The sequence below is a fragment of the Ailuropoda melanoleuca genome, chromosome 13 (assembly GCF_002007445.2).
Source record: "Ailuropoda melanoleuca isolate Jingjing chromosome 13, ASM200744v2, whole genome shotgun sequence".
Classification (NCBI taxonomy): Eukaryota; Metazoa; Chordata; class Mammalia; order Carnivora; family Ursidae; genus Ailuropoda; species Ailuropoda melanoleuca.
Window position 1 is genome coordinate 70,480,039 of NC_048230.1, and position 20,715 is coordinate 70,500,753.

The window sequence follows — 20,715 nt, forward strand, 5'->3', positions numbered from 1 at the left end:
AGCTTAATTATTTTTTCTTTAAAAAAGGGCACTAATTAATGATGAGTCCATCTCGACCTTCTGTTTACTCAAGTTTTTGCAACAGATTCAATCCCAATTACATGTACTTGACCTTCAGTAGGAAAAGCAACCAGGGCAGCTGGAAAAGGCTGGGCTGTTTGCTTTTTCTAGCCTCCCTTGGAGTTCACAGGTGACAGAGCTCCAGAGCTGACAGCTTGCTGGAAGCTGGGGTAGGGTAGGTGGCAGCAGGGGGTGACTGCATCCCCCAAGAGTGTCCCCATCGGCAGTGGATGGTGGGTGCTGCCCAGGTCCCAGTCCCACCTGGTTGCTTGTTGTTCGGTTTGAGGCCCTCGATCCCAGTGGGCTTAAAGCCCCCGTGGGCCCACTCTAACAGGGGCTTCAGCTGGTCCTCCAAGGAGTCTCCAGGATTGCTGGGGAAGGTTTTGCCAGCCCGCACCCTGGCTTTCTGTGGAGATAAAGAGGCTATGATGAACGGGAGGGGTGAGTGCTAGCCAGGCCACACCCAGGGTCTCAGCCAGCTGGGGCCTGCATTCCTCTTCACACTGGTCCCTTTCATAGCCCAGCAGCTGTCCTTAGCTGTGGTATGTGACAGGGAGGAGGGGCCTGTGTAGGGAGACAGGCAGGAGGCCATAGAGGGGGAATTATTTCTCTCCATGCAGATACCAAATATGATCTCTCCCCTGTAGGGATGTGACGGCCCAGCTCCCTTTCAAAGGACAAAGGATCAGCATTAGCTGTCACTTTTGGATACAGGAGAAGCATCAGTCAGCACGTCTCACTGCATCTGAGAAGCTTGAGATTTCTTGTTTTATTTCCCTATGAAGTTGGGGAGGTGACAAGTATTAAGTCCTATGACAGAGGTACCAGGAAGTTTCACATGTCTAGTTGAGCACAAAGACTGGCTCATGAATGCTAACCAAGGCCATGGCCCATTTCATTTCTAAATCAAGGTAGAGGGAGTGTCAAAGCCTGATGGATCCCTCACAGACAAGGAGAGGGGGCAGCTGGCCTCAGCTGCTCTCCAGTCTTGACCTCAAACCACACGCTCAAAGGGAAGAGGCTTTGAGGCTCTGAAGAAGCTTATTCACAGATAAGAATATTGTCTCCTGCCCCCAAGGGCTCCTCCTCCCTCTGTCCGTGGGCAGGGAAGCTGCCGTAGTGCTGGGAACTCATGGGATCCCTTCCTTTCCTTCCTAGTCAATGGGCTACTGCCATGTTTGCACACACTTCCTCCCTGGTGGCTCTGTCCCTTCCATGCTATCACTGGGCACACTGCGTCCTGAGCTGGCTTTCTAGAAGTCTCTTGCTTTACCTCTGTTCTTGGGGCCAGGCCCTCACCACCCACTACCAAGTTACCTCCAATGCATGGTACAAGGCCTTCCTGTAAGAGACCAGCTTATTGAAGGTCGCCAGGTTAAAGTGCTGGCTGAACAGCCCCAGGGCCACCAGCTTATCTGCAGACACCTAGAAGAAAAAGCCATCATCAACATCGATTTACAACCTGTGTGTCTGGAGTGTGCTGTGTCTCTCCCAGGCTTATTCCTGGGGATCAAGTTATAGACTAAAAAGAGAAAAGTAGAAAACAAATGGAGCACAGGCTCTGACATACCCTGTAGCCAGAAGCATGGTGAACACAACACTCTGAATGGGAGAAAGTAGGATACTCCAAACAGATACAATCAGATGCACCCTGTATTTGTGTATATTCTAAGTGCAACAGACCCACATGGTCCTTGGACACATGTTCCTCCCTCCATCAGCGAACAACAAAGAGCTGTGATGTAGCCTTTACTAACAGAATTTAATTTAATGTATGGATTTAGAGAATAGTGTTTGGCACAGAGTAAGCAATTTTTAGCTACTGTGATTTGTTGCTATGTGCCTTCCGTTGGGGCTAAATACCTCTAGTCTACCAGTCTCATGCTCCATGTCTCCTGGGAACAAATCAGGCTGCTGGTGGGGTAAGATTAAACTGGTGTTGGGGGATGCTGATTAGCCCTGAAAGCCATGTGACGTCTCCTTCCCCCTCTCCTTCATTCTCATGCCTACTTGTTTTGCACCTATTGTCCTGACCTCCCAGGAGGGGCTACTGCCACCATTTATAAGTAACTGGGGATCAGCATGGTTGTACACAGAAATGCAGGTGCTGTTCGCAGTGCTAAACTGCTCTAGTGCAGTGTGTAGCCCAAGCACCAGGACCTGTGTTGCCATCCCACCCTATTACGTTAACAGCCCCACACTTCATCTTATTAGCACCAGACCCAGCCTTGCAAAGCTCATTGTAGGTCTCACTGGGCCAAAGCAATTACAAAAAAATCCATGTTTCTTCATTTCACAGAACTTATGGCCCACATCCCTGCAGTGAGAGGCTTCAGGGAGAGCAAAGGCCCAGGACATTTGTCATCCTGCTCCCTCTGCTGGCCGAAGTGAGTATCTATACGCATTCTACCTACCAGGAAAGATTCCAGGTCCTATTTATCTTGCCCTCTAGGAATTTCAGTGTGTTTACAGCAAATCCCAAATCATGGGAAAAAACAAACCTCAATTTGAGGCCGAATCCCACAGACATACTGAATGGTCCTCCATTCCCACATCTGCCTCCCTCCCAACCTAGCTTGCTGTTGTTCCTCATAAACCTCGGGATGTGTTGAAAGTTGGACTAACATTTCAAAGAGAGACCATCACAGGCGAGGGATTGCCTGCAGCACTGCTCTCAGCACAACCCGACATCTCCAAATGTGCCTTTGATGGTGTGTACAAATCAAACCTGCTGGATTCATGCCCAACAAACAGAGCTCTTAACCCACAGACTCACCAAGAAGGAACTTAAAATGGTTAACACCCCCCCACACAAAAAAAACCCACCCACAAAGGTTGGGACACCTGAGTGGTAGAGTCAGTAAAGTCTGACTCTTCATTTCAGCTCAAGTCATGATCTCAAGGTCATGAGATCAAGCCCTGTGCCCTGCTCTGTGCTCAGCACAGAATCCACTTGAGGCTCACGCTGTTTCCCCCCTACCCTCCCTCTCGAATAAATCAATCTTACACACACAGAAAGTTAATGCTATAATCAACAAACCCTGAAATCAGTACTCTGCGTTGAACTTTTTCATAACTGTCACCGGGTGGGCCTAGGCACACCTCTCCTCCCACGGCCCTCCCCACTGCTCTCAGAAGCAGAGACCACCCTTCCTGTCTCTTCCAGGCTTCTCTAAGGAGAGCTTTGAGGGTAGGTGCCCAGGAATCCATCTCTCTGCCCTGAGAATAAAAACCAACAGAGCACAAGTGGTCACAAGTGGCTTCAGAGGACTTTCCAGCTCTCTGTCTCCTATGAGTAGAGAGATTGAGATCTGGGCCCATGAGATCCTATGTATCTGTTTAAGCCAGTTAACAAGAAATTTTTGTCCTTCTTAGACACAAGGAGATGAAGAGCCTGACCCAACCGGCAGAAAGCAGTCACAGGCCACTCATCTTAAAAAGTCAAGTATAAAAAAGTAAGTGAAGAAAACATAGGAAATGGGTCTGTGGCCCATGACAGCCTGCCTGGCCCTGGACTCACCTCAGAGAACTTGCCGTCACCAAACCACTGGACCCACCGCATGCCGGACATGGCCTGGCGCTTGGAGGTGGCCTTCCATGACACCACCATGGCAGGCCACCAGGAGAAGCCCTTGATCTTTCCCCACACGAGGTCCCCTATCCCGAACTCCTTCCCATCCTGAAGGAAAAACCACATGAAGGAATCCCAATGAGACAGATTGCCTGGGCCAAGGAAAAATCCTGCCCACTCCACTAACCCCAATGGCCAGTGCCCCAGGGTCCAGCCTGGGGCATTCCCTTAAAAAAATTAGAATGAGGGGCGCCCCTGGGTGGCACAGCGGTTAAGCGTCTGTCTTGGGCTCAGGGTGTGATCCCGGCGTTCTGGGATCGAGCCCCACATCAGGCTCTTCCGCTATGAGCCTGCTTCTTCCTCTCCCACTCCCCCTGCTTGTGTTCCCTCTCTCGCTGGCTGTCTCTATCTGTCGAATGAATAAATAAGTAAAATCTTAAAAAAACAAAAAAATAAGAACGATGAGTGAGAACCCCTTGAATGTAAGGGGCCATTTTGGTTTTTTAACAGGAACACGGGATTTATTAGATTTGTAACATTTCACCCAGTATCTGGGAATGAAAGACATCAACTGAAAACTCACAGGAAATAAGATCAGAGCAACAATGATAATCACCTGCATTTTCCCACCACAGGCCAAATGCTTCCAATGGCTATTCCAAAGCCATTAAAAAGCAAAAAAGAAACTGTGGATGTTTGCACACAAAATGCTTACCACAAAATATGAAATGTCCATGAAAAAACAAGTTATTCAAAGAGTCCTACAGCCTGAAGTAGACAGAAAGATTTCTACAGGACAGATGTACATACAGACATATGCAGCAGTGCTTGAGAGAAGCTAGGAGGACTGGCCGATCATGAACACACAAGCTGGATTATGTGACACAGTAAATCACAGACGGGAGACTGAGGCAACTCCAGCTCCTAACAAATGAAGTAACTAGACTACAATGGTCTGTAAAATATGGTGACCAGAATCACACCACCTATTACATGTACAGATGACGTACACATATTTGGGGATACAAATACGAGACGTTCAGAAATTCATCAATCAGGTGTTTGAATGATGTCTGGCACAGAAGTAGGATAAAGGTAGGACACGTTGCATATGGATAATCTATATGCTAACAAAATTTCATTATTATAATAGTAGTGATCCCCAAAAAAGGTAGGAAGAGCCTCCCCTGCTGGGTATGTGTTTGTTCTTCCCTATTATTTAACCCGTCCTTGTGGTACCTGATACTCAGCGCTGTCGGCATCTCTACCCTCTGCGTCCACCTGTGGGGACTCAAAGCCGTCCTGCTGGCTATCCTGGGCCAGGCGGGTGTAGGGGGTACTGCTGCTCTGGGGCACCACATCGTCTTCCGTGAGGTCAATGGTGAGGTAGGGGCTGGCTGGGGACGGCCACGGCGTGCCTGCCAAGGATACTGTCCGCCGCCTCAGGGACTGTGGACAGAAGGACGCAGAACTTGGGCCACAGCAAACCAGGTAGGTGACCAGAGACCAGTGGACCCCCCCCCCAGTTGCTTCCCAAGCAAGCAGAAACAGTGAAGACGTTGAGTTGAAGAGAACAGAGATCACTAAGGACGGTTTTCCAGGAACCAGTATCCCACAAGTGGTGGGAAAAAGCAACTTCCAACAGAACAGAGACAGAATCAAGGACAAAGGTGGAATAATGAAGGATCCGAGAGGCTCTGAGAGCCAAGCTCAGAGAGGGCTGCTGGTTTCCTTAAATGCTTACTGTGTGCCCAGCCTTGCAACAGGAGTGGAGAATTACAGTAACCACTGGGGTTGCCTCAAGACAGTCAAAGAAGACACCAGGGAGAGAAAACAGTTCCGGAGTTAGAAGTTTCCAGCTCATTCCAAGGAGGAGCAAGAACCCAGTCAGCAGGGAATTCACACATTCCCACCCCAGTTCCATCTAGAATCAGGCCAGGAGTGAAGTCTCGGGTTTAAGAGAAGCTTACCCGGCACCCAGGAGAGAAAGGAAAGGCAAGGCCCTGAAAAGGTGGTAAGAGTGAAGAACGGATGGAGGTTATGCACCAGCCACTTTGGATGGCACAGTGAGAGGGGCAGATCTTCCACTTAGAGAGACTGGGGGTATTTGGGGAACCAACCCTGGTAGCTGAGAACTCCACGGGGGACTCATCCACGTGATTGCGGCCCTGCCGGCCTCGGGTGGATCGTGGGGAAGGCCTGTGCCTCTCCCGCCTGGAAGCACTGGTGTTATTTCGGGTTCGAACCTGGAAGCAAGAGGGGATAAGCATGAAGCCTTTGGTGACTACAGATGTGGAGTTCCGGACAGATGGCCAAGAGGACTGGACTTGACAGGTCGCCTCACATGAACAGAAGTGAACGAGGTGGTCACGTTAGGGAAGCACTTGGGAGACTGGCCAGATCTCTGCCCCAGAAACTCCCCAGTTAGTAGTGGGAGAAGGGGGTAGGGTGTCAGCAGGGCTGCCAACAGTCCGCAGCAGATCCCACGCTGCCTGGCCGAGGGAGCTGGCACCTGCAGACTGAATGGAAAACTAAAATCCAAACTGAACATTTTCCCCCCAAAAGCGCTGGAATAATTGTGGCCTTCTTCAGGAAGGTACTGGGTCATCAAGATGGATGAGAAGCCCTTAGGCTCCTCTTTTCTCAGAATGACACAAACTTGGGTGTTGCACATTTGTGTTCAAATCCTGCTCATGAGAATGACTGTTTCTGGGGCCCCCGGGTGGCTCAGTCGGTTGAGCGGCCGACTCGATTTTTCGGCTCAGGTCACGATCTCAGGGTCCTGGGATCAAGTCCCACATTGGGCTTCGCACTCAACAGGGAGTCTGCCTCAGGATTCTCCCTCCCTCTGCCCCTCTCCCTGTTCACTAGCTCGCTCTGTAAAATAAATCAATCTTAAAAAAAATTAAAAAGATGTTAAAAAGGATTACTATTTAACCTTGGGTAAATTACTAGAATCTTCTCTCATCATATGCTGGGTGAGATTATAAGTTAGACCTGCAATCATCACCAATGACTGCCTGCTCCCTAATGGGCTGGGTGACCACTAGCAACGACTGCCTTCCTGTTTCCAGACCTCACACACTGTAAGTCACGGAATCCGCTTATAGAAGTGACTCCCAAAGTAATTGGCATTTGAGCCATCCACCTACAAGCCATCACTCTTGGGCACTTAAAGACAGGAGTGCCCACAGAACTGAAAACCTGCCACGTGAAAGAAAGCCTTCACAATGACTGTTCATGAACTGTTCATGAACCTTGCTGTCATTTTCCAATTTCGAAACATTTATTCACCTCACTGTCCAAAGTTCCAAGGAGAAAGGAAGATCCAAGACAGGTTTTTTCATGCAGGCCTATGTGTGGTTGGAAGGGTCCTGGCTGAGGGGTGGGGGACTTACAGCTGGGCTTTCAGACCGAGTCCTGGTTTCACGGAAGAGTTTGGGCATCACTGGGGTATCAGAGCTATCCCCGTCTTCCCCCTCGCCATCTCCATCACCTGTCAGATCCTTTATAAATGAAGCATTAGGAAAAGGTAAAGGTCATTAAAAGGTCACACAACAAAAATGGTTTAAGAATGAAGAGTTAATCACTGGAGGAGATAATGCTAAGTGAAATAAGTCAAGCAGAGAAAGACAATTATCATATGATTTCTTTCATCTATGGAACATAAGAACTGGGAGGATCGGTGGGGGAAGGGGGGGATGGAGGGGGGTTAATCAGAGGGGGGAATGAAACATGAGAGACTGGACTATGGGAAACAAACTGGGCACNTCAGAGGGGAGGGGGTGGGGGAAGGGGATGGACTGGTGGTGGGTAGTAAGGAGGGCACGTATTGCATGGTGCACTGGGTGTTATACGCAACTAATGAAGCATCAAACTTTACATCAGAATCAGGGGATGTACTGTATGGTGATTAACATAATATGATAAAATAAAATTAATTATATAAAAAAAAAAAAAAGAATGAAGAGTTAATCATATTGGCCCAACTGACCTGAAAATATTTTCAACTACCACATTTTGCTCAAAAAATACTTTACGATGGCTTATCACAGGGACCACAAATTCAGGACATGATGGGAAAATAAAACCCCAGTGAAATCAGGAAGCCCAAGATAGGGTGTGAATGTAGTATGCGTCGTTAGACTCCTGCATGCACACCACAGGGAGACTGATTCGGCTATGCCCAGCATGGAGCGCTGGTCAATTTGTACCATTATGTGTCTGGGAGAAATCAAAGGTTCAAGGGAATTGCTTTTTGATACCATGACCAGGAAGAAATAGCACCAATTCTGTTGTCAAGTCATGAAGAAACCCTAGCACATGTCCCATGCCCCAGAGCAAAACCAAAAAACTGGGCACAGAAACTGGAGCTGGTAAGCAGCCCCAGGCCCAGCTGTCGTGTTAACAACTGTATTTTTCAGTTGCCAATCCTGTGGCCTTGAGTGAGTCCATTCCTCTCTTTGAAAGGCTAACAGTAACATCTCTTGTAGGACAACAGGGTGATGATGAGCAATCAAATGATGCAGGCCTCGCCCAAGCCCAGGCTCAGAGGAAATGCTCAGGAGCAGGTGCCATCCCCACTGCTCATCACGGCCCACCAGACCTCCAACAGCTGTCCGGTGCACACGGTCCCAACTAGCCACACAGCGGGCTGCCCCTGCTTGCTCCCCAGCACAACAGAAGCAGTGTGAATGGGAATGTTCATTTGTCCATAACTTTGGACTCAGTGCCTGACACTGGTTCTTTGAAAAAAGTAATCCAAGTGAAAAACACTCTACTATGATTAGTAAGAACGGAAGGTAGAAATGATGTCAGGAATAAAAAAAAAAAATTTGTGAAACACTAAACTTGGGGGGGAAAAAAACGGATCAAGTAGAAACCTTGCAGCAAGTATTCAAAGATCTTGCAATCATTGTTTAAAATCCCCTAAAACAAGCCAAGCAAGTTCTTTCCATCTCGGAACAAAAAAAAAATTTTTTTCCTTCAGGCCACATAACCCTGATATCAAAACTAGACACAAATATATTCCGATAAAATCATACATCCATTTTATTCATGAATAGTTGCTAACTCACAACATACCACAACCAAGCTGGGCTCACTCCAGGAATGAAAGGACAGTTTACAACATCAGAAATTTATCAATGGGGGGGTGGGGGCCTTGGGTGGCTCAGTTGGGTAAGCGTCTGCCTTGGGCTCAGGTCATAATCCCAGGGTCCTGGGTTTGAGCCCCACATTGGACTCCCTGCTTGTCGGGAAGTCTGCTTCTCCCTTTCCTTCTGCCTGCCACTTGCCCTGTTTGTGCTGTCTCTCTCTCTCTCAGATAAATAAAATCTAGGGGCGCCTGGGTGGCACAGCGGTTAAGCGTCTGCCTTCAGCTCAGGGCGTGATCCCGGCGTTCTGGGATCGAGCCCCACATCAGGCTCTTCCGCTATGAGCCTGCTTCTTCCTCTCCCACTCCCCCTGCTTGTGTTCCCTCTCGCTGGCTGTCTCTATCTCTGTCAAATAAATAAATAAAATCTTAAAAAAAAAAAAAAATCTTAAAAAGAAAAAAAAAATTATCAATGTAATTAATCATCCGATGAGAAAAAGAGAATTTCAAAATTATGCTAAGTAAAAATTTAGTTCAAAAAACTTTGTAAATTTGGTAACAACAAAAAATGCCATCACTCATGAGGTTGTTCGAAACCCTCTCGGTGCTTAGCAGTGTTGGGATTCATCATTCAACAAGTATTTATTGGGTACCAGTTTAGGGGAGCCTCAAGTTCCCCATTTAATGAAAGGTCAAGGGAGTCCCCTGGAACCCTGAACAAGGGACAGCAAAGCACATACCTGAGTGTAACTGAGCAGACTGGAGACCTCCCTCTTGGACAGACGTGAGCTTGATCTGCGGCCTGGATTAAAGAGCGAGAGTGTGTTTTGAGGAAGGGAGGTTCCGGGTTGGGGAGCAGTGCCTTCCCTTGCTGGCTTGCTGTCCCTGTCATCTCCTCTCTCTAAACACTGGCATCCTCAGGGCTTTAGTTCCCAGTCCATCAGGATCTGCGGTCCTGTCAATGTATTCATAAGGCAATAGGGCACAGAGCCAGGCACATAAATAGGATCCAAACAATACTGAAGGTACTCATGAGGCAAGGTATCAAATCCCTGCCAGAATTGTGGCCACCAAACTACAATTAATGAACAATCCAGTGCCTGGCGTATCAGCCACATTTCAAGTGCTCACATGTGGTTAGTGGCTATTATAGTGAACACTGCAGAAAACAGAACACTTTCGCCCTCGCAGAAAGTTCTATTGGACAGCAGGGGGGATTTCAACAGCAGGATGGGACAATACAGGGTTTTCCAAACCAGCTGGGTCAGAAAATCTCAGCGGGGAGGACCCCAGGTGACGTGATCCAGAACTGTGCAGGGGAGGGGTGGGAAAGGGAAGGATGGGAAAGGAAGCAGGCCTCAGACCCTCCCCACTGGAGTGTCTTCTCCCCACATAACCACAATCCCAGCTGCAAGGGAAGAAGGGTCCCACTGCAAAAGGGCCAAAGACCCCAGCCTACGCTGCAACCACCCCCATCATGCTGCAAAATGACAGGGGTCATCACCTTGGGGTTACCTTCTCAGAGTCCCAGGCAGTAGAGGGGGGGGCAAGGGCCTGTGGGCAGGGATGAGAAATGGGCTGGGCTCTCCCTATATCCACTTCCCTTCCCCTGGAGGTGTGGCGGAGCCTGTCAGAGACCAGACCCTCTCCCCACAACCTGCCTTGAGCCTGCTCGGAGCCTCATGTCCCAGCTGCTGTCTGCAACCCCTGTCCCACCCGTCCTCCCCACTGGCCCGGCCACCTCTGATCTCCGGGGTGCTGATAGCCTCCAGGATGGGGGGTGAGGGCGCATCCTTGGAGTCAGAAGATTGGTCGCTGCAGCCCCCATTAGTGATGATGGAGTCTTCCCTCCCGCTGGCGTCCTCCTCTCTGTTGAGTTGTCTGGTGTCTCCCTTCATTGTTTCCTGCAGGAGGGCCAGAATGGGTAGGGTAGCAGGGAAACAAGGGCACAAGGGGGCAGCACACCCCAAACCTCCCGCCAATGGCTCTGTGTCGTCAGGCCAACAAAGGCCCCTTGACATATTCTCCGGGTGATATTCCTGCCCAAGGACCCCACGCAGACTGCCCCCCACAGCCTGCCCCCCTCACCAAACTCGGAGGCTCAGGACTTGGTTCCATGTGGCCAGGCGGCCCGAAGGCTCAGATACCAGCACCCAAGACAGAGGAGGGGGCTGGGCTGTGGTCTGAGGCTTAGGCTGTTCTGTGCAATTAGCCGGCCACTTCAAACAATGCCATTTAGGACCCGCCTGCCCCGGCCTGCCTGCCGCCAGCCTTGATCCCCTCTGCCCCTGGCCCCCTCTCCCTGCCCAGCCTCCGCAGGGCCTCAGGAAGCCAGTGCATTATTTTCCCTCCTGACCCCTTTGTTTGCTCTCTCCCTTCCCCTCAATCTCCAGGTCCTCTTCCCACCCGCCCCCTCCTCCCCCACAGAACAGCTTCTCTCCTCTCCATGGCAGCACAAGCCCCGCCCCACCCCAACCTCAGGGGCCCATTGGTCTGCTGGCCTGTCGCTCACTCCCCTCCTCCCTCACCAGCTGGGGCTCAGAGTCCCAAGTTCCCAAGAAGGGAAAGGATGGAGGAGCACAGTCAAAGGACTGGGGCAGTTAACAAGGGGCATGTTCCCCATCTGCTCCAGCCTCACCCCACCTCTGGGCCTCTGTCTCCCCACTGCTGCCCCTCTTGGTAACTGCATCAGCAGCAGACTATTCAGCTAAGACCAGCAGCTCAGCCAGGACTTCACTGATGGGTTCAAGGGCTCTGTGACCTTCGACCTGGCCTGTAACGTATGTTGACTTCAAGAACCGGTACCTTTCTCTCAAAATCTTCCTAATAATGTGATCGTGGGCTCATTTTATAGAGAAGGAAAACTGATGCACAGACTGGGTTAGTCTCCAAGGTCAAAAATCACATCTAAGAGGTGAGGACAAGGTAAAAACAGAGCCCAGGTACAGGGTAAGGCCCCCCAGATCAAATCCCTTAGTTTCCCCCAAACTGCTCCTGAGCTATTTGGCGCCACACCCTATTGTTCTGGACCCTGTCTTGGAAAAAGCTTTCCTGGCCAACGGCTGCTTATCAGCACTGAGCACTCCCAGCCCTACGCCCCATCTTGGGGACTCACCACATGGTACCAGATGACCCACACCAGCCTCCATGGGTATCTTCTAGAAGCATCAAGGCTACAGGGTTGCAGACTGCAGTGGTGATGGGGAACCACATCCACTAGGGGGTGATGTGGGGCTCTGTCTGAATTGTACTGCAGCGCCCCCAGGTGGATATGCAACGTCACCTGGGGTCCCAATTTCATCCTCCGCACCTGTCCATCCCCCAAGCCTGGGCGTGGGGCAGTTAGGCCTGGGCTGTATTCCCCATAGGGCCCAGGGACCAGGCAATCACCTGAGATGGTAAGAGCTACAAAATCTCAGGCATGACCCTAGACCTACAAAGTCAAGACCAACATTTTCCAAAGATCCCTGGGTGATTATATGCAAATTAAAACAGCACTGTCCTGGTTCTAAATGTATACTTTCTTCAGCGCAGTGTGGCATTTACCCCACATGGCCCAAGGTGTGCAGGCTCACACTTCCTGGTCTGTTTTCTCTCAGTACGTGTTAAGGAATCTCACCAGCCCAGGGGAAAAGAGGAATACCTACCTAGCCCAATCAGCTGCTTCTCAGCCCCTTTCACTGCCAAGCCCTGACCCAGAAGAACAGGCTGGCTGAACTATGGCCAGATCCTGTGAGGCCAAGCAGCCAAAATCCCAGGAAAACTGTTGGAGTGTGGTTCAAAGTAATAATTAATTCCCAGTGTCTTGCCCCAGGCCAAACCAGTGACTAAATAACCTGCGTGGCCTAACACAGGGTGGGAGGCTGGGTCACGGGTGTGAGACACCAAGGGTCCACAGAAGCTGAGGGGAGGAAGGGGCAGCCAGGGCTTCTACTCAGGAACTGGTAGCAAGCAGGACAGAGGCTGAAACTGAGGGCCATTACTTCCCACTACTCTAGGGCCCAGGATTCCCTTAGACAGCCCTTAACTGTCAGTCAGGAGCCTCCCTCCTGGGCAGGCCCAGGTGGAGCCTGCAGCCCAGAGTGGCCAATGATTAACTACCTCAGGCCTTCCCCCCAGGGCCTCAGCAGTGCTAACCTGTCCACCCGTCTACCAGACACACACGGTAGAGCACCTTCCCAAAGCCAGACGTCAACATTCAGAAAAAATCTCCTACCTCGAGGAACTAGACCCATGGGCACTGGAGGAAGGTTCAGGCAAGGAAATCAAACAACTCTAAGTGTCCTGGGCTACCTGGGCAACAAAAACACCCTCCTTTCAATTCCATTATTTGATCATGTGATTTCATACAAAATTGCTTCTCTGTTGTCCTCACTGCCCTGGGTTTGCATTTACAGTAACTTCCCTTACTGCCTTACTGCCCACCACACACTGTCAACAATGTGCGCCCACTGAAAGATACCCAGGGCAGTCCCCCCCCCCCCCCCCCGACCACATTCTACACACAGGAGGAATAAAGCCTGCCTCCAGACATGTGCTGCTGAGGCCCCCCTCAGCCTGGAAGCCCTCCCCATCCCTACCATATACCTCCTGGTTGCTCAGACTTCAAATCCACATGGTTAAAGTCAGGAAGGCTTCTCTCAATACACTTCTGCTCCAAAAAGTAATAATCTGGCCCTCCTCACATAGGTGCACAAATCTTTTCACCTAATGATACAGTAATTTTTTTCAGTATTCACTACTACATATCCAACACTCTTCTGTGCTTTACCTGTATTAGGTCATTTAATCTTTAAACGTGTCCATGTGATCTCTATTTTACAGATGCACAAACGGAGGCACAGGGTTAAGCAACATAATACACACTGGACCAATGGGGCTTGTTGAAAGTGTTCAAGTGCCTAAAAAGTTATGAAAGAACTCACAAACTTGACTACATGCTCTTGGAACAGGAACTGGTGTGTAATGATAGAGACAAATCACCCTCACCTCTTCCCACCACTTCCTGGATAATGTGGCCCCCAAGACAAGCCAACTGCTTTATCTAGTGTCATCTTTCCAGCGCTGGAGGATAAACTGGCTGGGTTACCTCCCTTAGGGATTTTTCCAGAATGGTTGCCACACTAGCTTAAGAACAGTTCCTGGATCCCTACCCTAAGCTAAGGGCAGTACAAACCACCCTTAACTCCTACCCGATCCTGAGACAGGTCCTGTTATCAACCTGCTTTCAACAGCCTCAGATGAATTAATTAAGTCGCCCAACGAGGCGGCAGTGCCAAGACTCACGCCTAGGCAGTCCAGGGCACGTGCCTTAACTGCTGTGCCCCAGACAAGGCAGCTGATAATTCTAGTTTTAGGAACAATGCATCACCCATCCCAGGGGCTACAGAACTTCATGGCTGAGGGGCCAGCTGAGTGTTTACCTTCACAAGAGGTGATGGTCTAATCTTGTGATGCAGGGTGAACTCTGACCCTTTCCTAGAGGCTGGGGTCCAGCACGTGATTCAGGGGCGGGCAGCAGTGCGGGGTGGACTTACCCACAAGGTTCTCCCTGCAAGGCTCTGCCTCATTAGTGCAGGGCGCCTGTGTCCCAACTGAACCAGGTCAGACGTGTCCAAATGCAATGTGGCAGACAGAAGGATGGGTGGCACCCCCAATCAGACTCAGGGAGGAGGCCCAGGGACTCGCCCCCCTACCCCAAACCAGCTATAAAGCTGAGAAATGATGTCATTCATTTCCTCCAGGCTGGCACCAGGAACAGAGCTATTTCACAGCACCTTGTAAATGGTAATTGTGTTAATTAAATGCACAATACAGGAGGGGGGATGGTGGGCATGATGGGTGGAAGGGGGAGCCACAAGGGCATCCCTGCCCCTCCCAGTCCCCCAGGGCTTAGAGATTTGGTGAGGTAGAAAAGGAGGCTGAAATATAGTCCCAGCTCCCCTATTTAAAAAAGTCCTTCTCCACAGGCTGCACGAGGGAAATCTAGACTACAGAATCCTCCCCACCTCGACTGCCCAAGCCTTTCCCAGCTGTTCCCATTGTCCAAGATTCCAATATAGTTGAGATGGAGCAATTACTATGTATCTCACCCAAAGAGAGTGCTTGCTCTCAGGATCTCCCAGTTTTGCAAATGAATCAAGTGAAGCTGAGAGGAAGCAGATGGGCAGATTCCTTGCCCAGGCTTGCAGAGCAACTAAGTGATGGAGATTTAGGCCTAACCCACCAGCCCAGACCTTAAAGACATCTTAAAATATGCTAAGGGCAGTTATAAAAGTGGAAGCCTGGAGAGGGAGACCTCGCCCAGGTGAGAGAGAGAAAGGGGGGTAACCCAGGCAGCAGAAACAGTCAAGTACAAAGGTAAGGGGGCTGGAAAGAGGCTGCGCACCTGGCTGGTGGCAGGACACAGAGTCCCAGCGTTCAGGGCCTTTGCCTGATCTTTAGGAATCTTTGCTAAATTCCAGAAATAGCCAGATTCACAGGAAAGCTGGAATGAAAAAGCCCTCAAGGTCTTAACATTTGTGAAATGAAAGGACCCCACCTAATCCCCTGGGTGGTTGGGGCTAGGGATCCCAGAGCAGAGGATACAACCCGAGAAGCTGGAGCGCCTACATTCTTGTGTGCCACCTCACCAGACTTCCCAGCTCTGCCTCACAAAGTGAGGCATCGCTTCATCCTGGGTGACGACTCAGGAGGAGTGTGGAGGATTGCTCAGTGCCTTTAGGCCATGGTCGCATGTACCACTGTCAGTGTACAGTCAAACCTTGGGTTTTGGTATCTTGATCGGAATTATTACAATTGATCCATGCAGAAGTCTAATTGGACAAGTGTAAAAAACTAGCTATAGGAACCTCTTCCTTGCAGCATTGCTCCCATTAGCAATATACTAACGAAACACCTAGATGTTCCTCAGTGCATTGGAATTAAATTACCCTTTAGCTAATTCACAGAAAAAGAAAAAACTGGGGCACCTGGCTGGCTCAGTTGGTGGAGCTTGCAACTCTTGATCTCAGGGTTGTGAGTCTGAGCCCCACATTGGGTGTAGATTCCTGAAAAATAAAATCTTAAAAAGAAAAAACTAGGCGTACAGAAAGATCCGAAAAGATACAGCAACTTCAACTGGAGTTTCAAGTCAAGCTTTTTGCCCTATAAACAAACGCACTCAGCCCCGTTCCCCTACAGTTATTTGGGTGACTCTTGGAAGGGTGTGCAAATGTGCAAGAGGAAACCACTGGTAACTCAGACAATGATGGGTGGGGCAACCTAAGGAGCTGAGGATTCCAAGAGCTGCCACACCCCCTCCCCTGGCCATGTGTCCCTTAGCAAAGCTAGAGCCACAGAACCCTCTGCCCTCTCCCCCAGGGGGTAAGGGAAGGAAAGACCAATATTCGGTAAGGCCTTGGTGCTGTCCCTCACAGTAGGCTACTCCTGTTATACCAATGCCTTAAATCTCAACTGTCCACATTTGGAGGCAGTGGGGACAGAGATTCAGACTTTGAGATGGCAACCCAACAATATGATCCCAAATGCCAAGTGTCCATATCCTCTCACACAGGATTCTATGGCTAGCAATTGACCCAGCCCAAAGCTCTCACCAAGACCTATGTGCAAGGATGGTCGCTACTGCCCTGTTTCTCATGGCAAAAGCAGTAAACAAAGGCAACCAGCTAAATCCCATGCAGCCGTACTGTGTGATGCTAGTGAGAGACTGTAAGCGAGGTACCAAATAGGAGATGCAGCTGTGTGGAGTCAAAGTCTGTACAATAACACAATCTCAGTTGTTAATGTTAACATATGCATTAAGCCATGTTCCTCCAGCATTTTTTCTTCAACTGTAAAAAGTCAGGTCTCTTGGGAGGGTAGCTTGTGAGTGACTACCATATGCCCGCGTTACGTTTACAGTCAGATGCTGTCCAAGAAACACTTCTTCCTTTGAAAATGCCCATTCAAGTTTAGTCAATCTGAAGTTACTTGTAAGGGGGCCTGGGTGGCTCAGTCAGAGGTAAGCGTCTGCCTTCGGCTCAGGTCATGATCCCGGGGTCCTGGGGCTGACTCTGGCTGATCAGCGGGGAGTCTGCTTCTCCCTCTGCCGCTCACCCCACTCACGTGCACTTTCTCTTTCAAATAAATGAATAAAATCTTCAAGAAAAAAAATTTTTATTTTTTTTTTAAAGATTTTATTCATTTATTTGACAGACAGCCAGCGAGAGAGGGAACACAGGCAGGGGGAGTGGGAGAGGAAGAAGCAGGCTCCTAGCGGAGGAGCCTGATGTGGGGCTCGATCCCACAACGCCGGGATCACACCCTGAGCCAAAGGCAGACGCTTAACTGCTGTGCCACCCAGGCGCCCCAAGAAAAAAAATTTTTAAATAAAGTTACTTGTATATGGTAGGAGGTAGGCATCTCATTTTTCCCTATGAAGTCAAGTCAAATACATGTAATGATGCTTATGTCCCAACTCCATTTCTTTTAAAAAGTTCCCCTATATATGCAGAATGTTTCCAGGCTCACTTTTCCTTTTGATATTTATCCCTTGCTGCCCCTCTTAATCATCATAGCTTTAGCATAAACGCTCATGGGGTGCCTGGGAGGCAGGGTCAGTTGGGCATCAGGGTCAGGGATCTAGCCCCATGTCCTGGCTCTGCTCAGCACGGAGCCTGCTTCTGGCCCTCCCTCTGCCTACTTGTGCTCTGTCAAATAAATAAAATCTTTAAAAAAAAAAAAAAAAAGAAGCAGCAGCAGCAGCGCTTATATATGCTAGGGCAAGCCTGCCAACCTTACTGAAAAGTTTCCATTTTCTCCTTAAATGTCTCGAACATCCCTTAGTTTACAGGTTTTCTCATTTCTATTTCCCTCTTCTAGTCCCAGATTTTTCTAGGGAGCCTGACTCAGCATGCAAATAAATTTAGACAGCATTTCTAGTTAATTCAACATGGGAGGACTTACAGATCACCTCTACTATAGTCAGAAAGTAAGTCCTTATATATATATATTTTTACAAGAAAAATTGGTGGGGGCACCTGGCTGGCTCAGGCAGAACGTGCAGCTCTTGATCTCTGGGTCGCTGAGTCAGAGACCCAGGTTGGGTGTAGAGATTACTTAAACTAAGAAAGAAGGACAGGGGCGCCTGGGTGGCTCAGTCGTTAAGCATCTGCCTTCGGCTCAGGGCGTGATCCCACGCCCCTGGGATAGAGCCCCACGTCAGGCTCCTCTGCTGGGAGCCTGCTTCTTCCTCTCCCACTCCCACTGCTTGTGTTCCCTCTTCTCGCGGGCTGTCTCTGTCAAATAAATAAAGTCTTTAAAAAAAAAAAAAAAGGACAAAATTGTCACAATACAAAGAAAAACTAGGGAATACCAAGTAGGAGAAGGAATGGGTGAAGATGGTCAGAAGGTACAAATCCCCTCAGTCCTTAGTCCTGCGGAGGTAATGTACAACACGGTGACTAAAATCTTGTGTATCTGGAAGCTGCAGACAGCAGATCTTAAAAGCTCTCATCACAAGAAATATATTTTAACTATGTGAGATTCAGAAAGTAATTGCACACTGAAATTATCTTTTCAAAAAACCCCATTATCTCACATAAACCACTTTTTAAAAAAACTAGCTTGAAGTACCTGGTATGCGTTTGGGTTTGCCCATCTCAACTCAATGATGGAGGAGGCCTGCCAACCAAGTAATGGGTACAAGCAGGTCCTCTAGAATGTCTTAACCCAACGCATCTGTGCATCCTGCCACTTTTCTGGGTCCAAGCCAGGTGGGTACAAATGTCTCAAAATTTAACAGCATTTCAATCCTCCTTGCTTAGCTGTATGGCCTTACATAATGATGACTATCATATTTAATACTGAGCAATTACTCTGTACTCTGCTTACAGCTGAATACGTCCCATGCTAGGATAGATCTGGACACTAGGAAACGCCACTCTTACCCACACATCAGACAGGAGGCCCCGCTATGCGGCAGGAGACACGCTCAGCACCGAGAATCACGGGCAGACAAAGGCCAGACAGCCCGTGCTCACGGAAAGCTGGTTTAGGAGAATGGTAGGGAAAAGACTAGGTGATAGATGAGACAACAAGGTCGGTTCACCCCAAAACCTACAGTGCTCTTCCACCACTGAGACCCTTTTGCCAAGAGCTCAACAGGACAAGATTTTGCCCATACTTCTGTGCACATCTGCTCAGAATTTTCCAAAACCTATCATCCAGTTGTTGTATACTGCCTCCCACGTAACCCAGAAAATCTCTGCCACAGCACCTGCCCACTCAGGCATCTAGCCTAGTTTCTCACCACAGCCAGGTCAGCAGGCTTCCTTCTGCTGCCCACCCTTCAGTGTCTCCTCTGGCTTCCAGAGCTTCAGGCACAGCACTGCCTTAGTCAAGCCACAGAGCACACGTTCATGGAGCCAGATACCGGGGCATGAGTACTGTGCTGGCGGCTGGAACACCAACCAAGAAGGCGTCATCCCTTCTCCAGGATCTAGAAGCCTGGGTTCCATCCCAGCTGTGGCCCAAGCATGTCCACTTGCAACAGTAACAGATGCTGCTTAGAAAGAGACCCAATTAACCTCAGACAGTGGAGCTGCAGCATGGATGGGAAGAACAGGTCAGCCTGTTCTGGAGGCCACCACTCCTCCTCCTCCAGCCAGACTGAAATACAGGCTACCTGCCTGAGGCTGAGAACTCTCCAGGACCCTTACCCTGCAGCCAGGCCTCCACCTCCCAGGCAGGCCACTGGAAGATCCCTCTGCTCTGGGGAAGAAGACACACCCAACAAACAGAAAGCATCCTTCACATTTTGGGAGACCCAAGGGTAGGGGCAAGTCACTGTCCCACAAAGCAATGCTCCAGTTCAAATCCCACACAATTTTTGTCCTCAATCATGAAGATCAAGTTCAAAACTTAAATATTAGAAATGAAAACAGTAAAAACAACATCTCTGGAACATTGAACAGAAAACTAAACACCAGAAATAGTATCTTCAGGGACATAAAAGGTGTATCCAAAAAACAAAATGGGGACACCGCTGCACATGGAATTTCTGGGATAAGAGCTCTTCAAAACCTAAAAGACAGGGGCGCCTGGGTAGCACAGCGGTCAAGCGCCTGCCTTCGGCTCAGGGCGTGATCCCGGCGTTATGGGATCGAGCCCCACGTCAGGCTCCTCCGCTGTGAGCCTGCTTCTTCCTCTCCCACTCCCCCTGCTTGTGTTCCCTCTCTCGCTGGCTGTCTCTATCTCTGTCAAATAAATAAATAAAATCTTTAAAAAAAAAAAAAAAAACCTAAAAGACAAAAAAAAGGGGCCACCGCAGCTGACTGTCCCAACTCTTGATTTTGGCTCAGGTCATAATCTCAGGGTCCTGGGATAGAGAACGGCATCAGGTTCCAAAGTTCTAGGGAGAGTGTGCGTGAGGATTCTCTCCCTCTGCCCCACCCCTCGCTCATGGGTGCTGTCTAAAGTAATGTTTTAAAATTTTCATTTATTTGAGAGAGCATAAGTGGGGGTTGAGAGAAGGGTAGGGGCAGAGAGGGAGAGAAGGCGGCTCCCCGCTGAGCAGGGAGCCCACATGGGGTTGGATCACTGGGATCATGAAGTGAGCAGAAGGCAGACGCTTAAAGGACTCAGCCACCCAGGTGCCCCAAAATAATCTTTAAAAAAAAAAAAAGACGAAAGTTAAAATACAGGGGTTGGAAGCTCAGAGAAGAAAAAATGGTCAAAGAAAATTCCACCAGGCCAGTTACTCAACATCTGATTAATGACACTTACAGAAAGAGAGGAGAGGGGCACCTGGGTGGCTCAGTCAGATGCTGACTCTTGGGTTTCAGTTCAGGTCACCATCTCAGGGTGGTGAAACTGAGCCCCTCCTAGGGCTCCAAGCTCAGCCGGGAGTCTGCTTGATGATTCTCTCCCTCTGCCCCTCTCCCTCACTGGTGCACACACACTCTCCCTCTCAAAATCTTGAGGCGCCTGGGTGGCTCAGTTGTTAAGC

General features: G+C 49.4%; 1 protein-coding gene across 6 annotated transcripts in view; it reads right to left on the reverse strand.

The window, feature by feature from the left end:
• The window catches only part of DNMT3B (DNA methyltransferase 3 beta), a 41,016-nt gene that overhangs the window by 14,813 nt on the left and 5,488 nt on the right, over positions 1-20,715 (reverse strand). For 3 of the 6 annotated variants that reach the window (XM_034640692.1, XM_019798647.2, XM_034640693.1), the window contains exons 1-9: positions 10,815-11,112; positions 10,468-10,630; positions 9,467-9,528; positions 7,030-7,137; positions 5,752-5,877; positions 4,871-5,080; positions 3,581-3,739; positions 1,378-1,485; positions 322-466 (exon numbers count right to left, since the gene is read on the reverse strand). In XM_034640692.1, coding sequence (XP_034496583.1) covers positions 322-466; positions 1,378-1,485; positions 3,581-3,739; positions 4,871-5,080; positions 5,752-5,877; positions 7,030-7,137; positions 9,467-9,528; positions 10,468-10,630; positions 10,815-10,844 — 1,111 coding nt within the window. In that variant the 5' untranslated portion in view covers positions 10,845-11,112. Of the gene's footprint in view, positions 1-321; positions 467-1,377; positions 1,486-3,580; positions 3,740-4,870; positions 5,081-5,751; positions 5,878-7,029; positions 7,138-9,466; positions 9,529-10,467; positions 10,631-10,814; positions 11,113-12,942; positions 13,009-20,715 lie in introns of those variants that run through there. The other 3 variants (XM_034640690.1, XM_034640689.1, XM_034640691.1) reach the window with 3 other exon arrangements.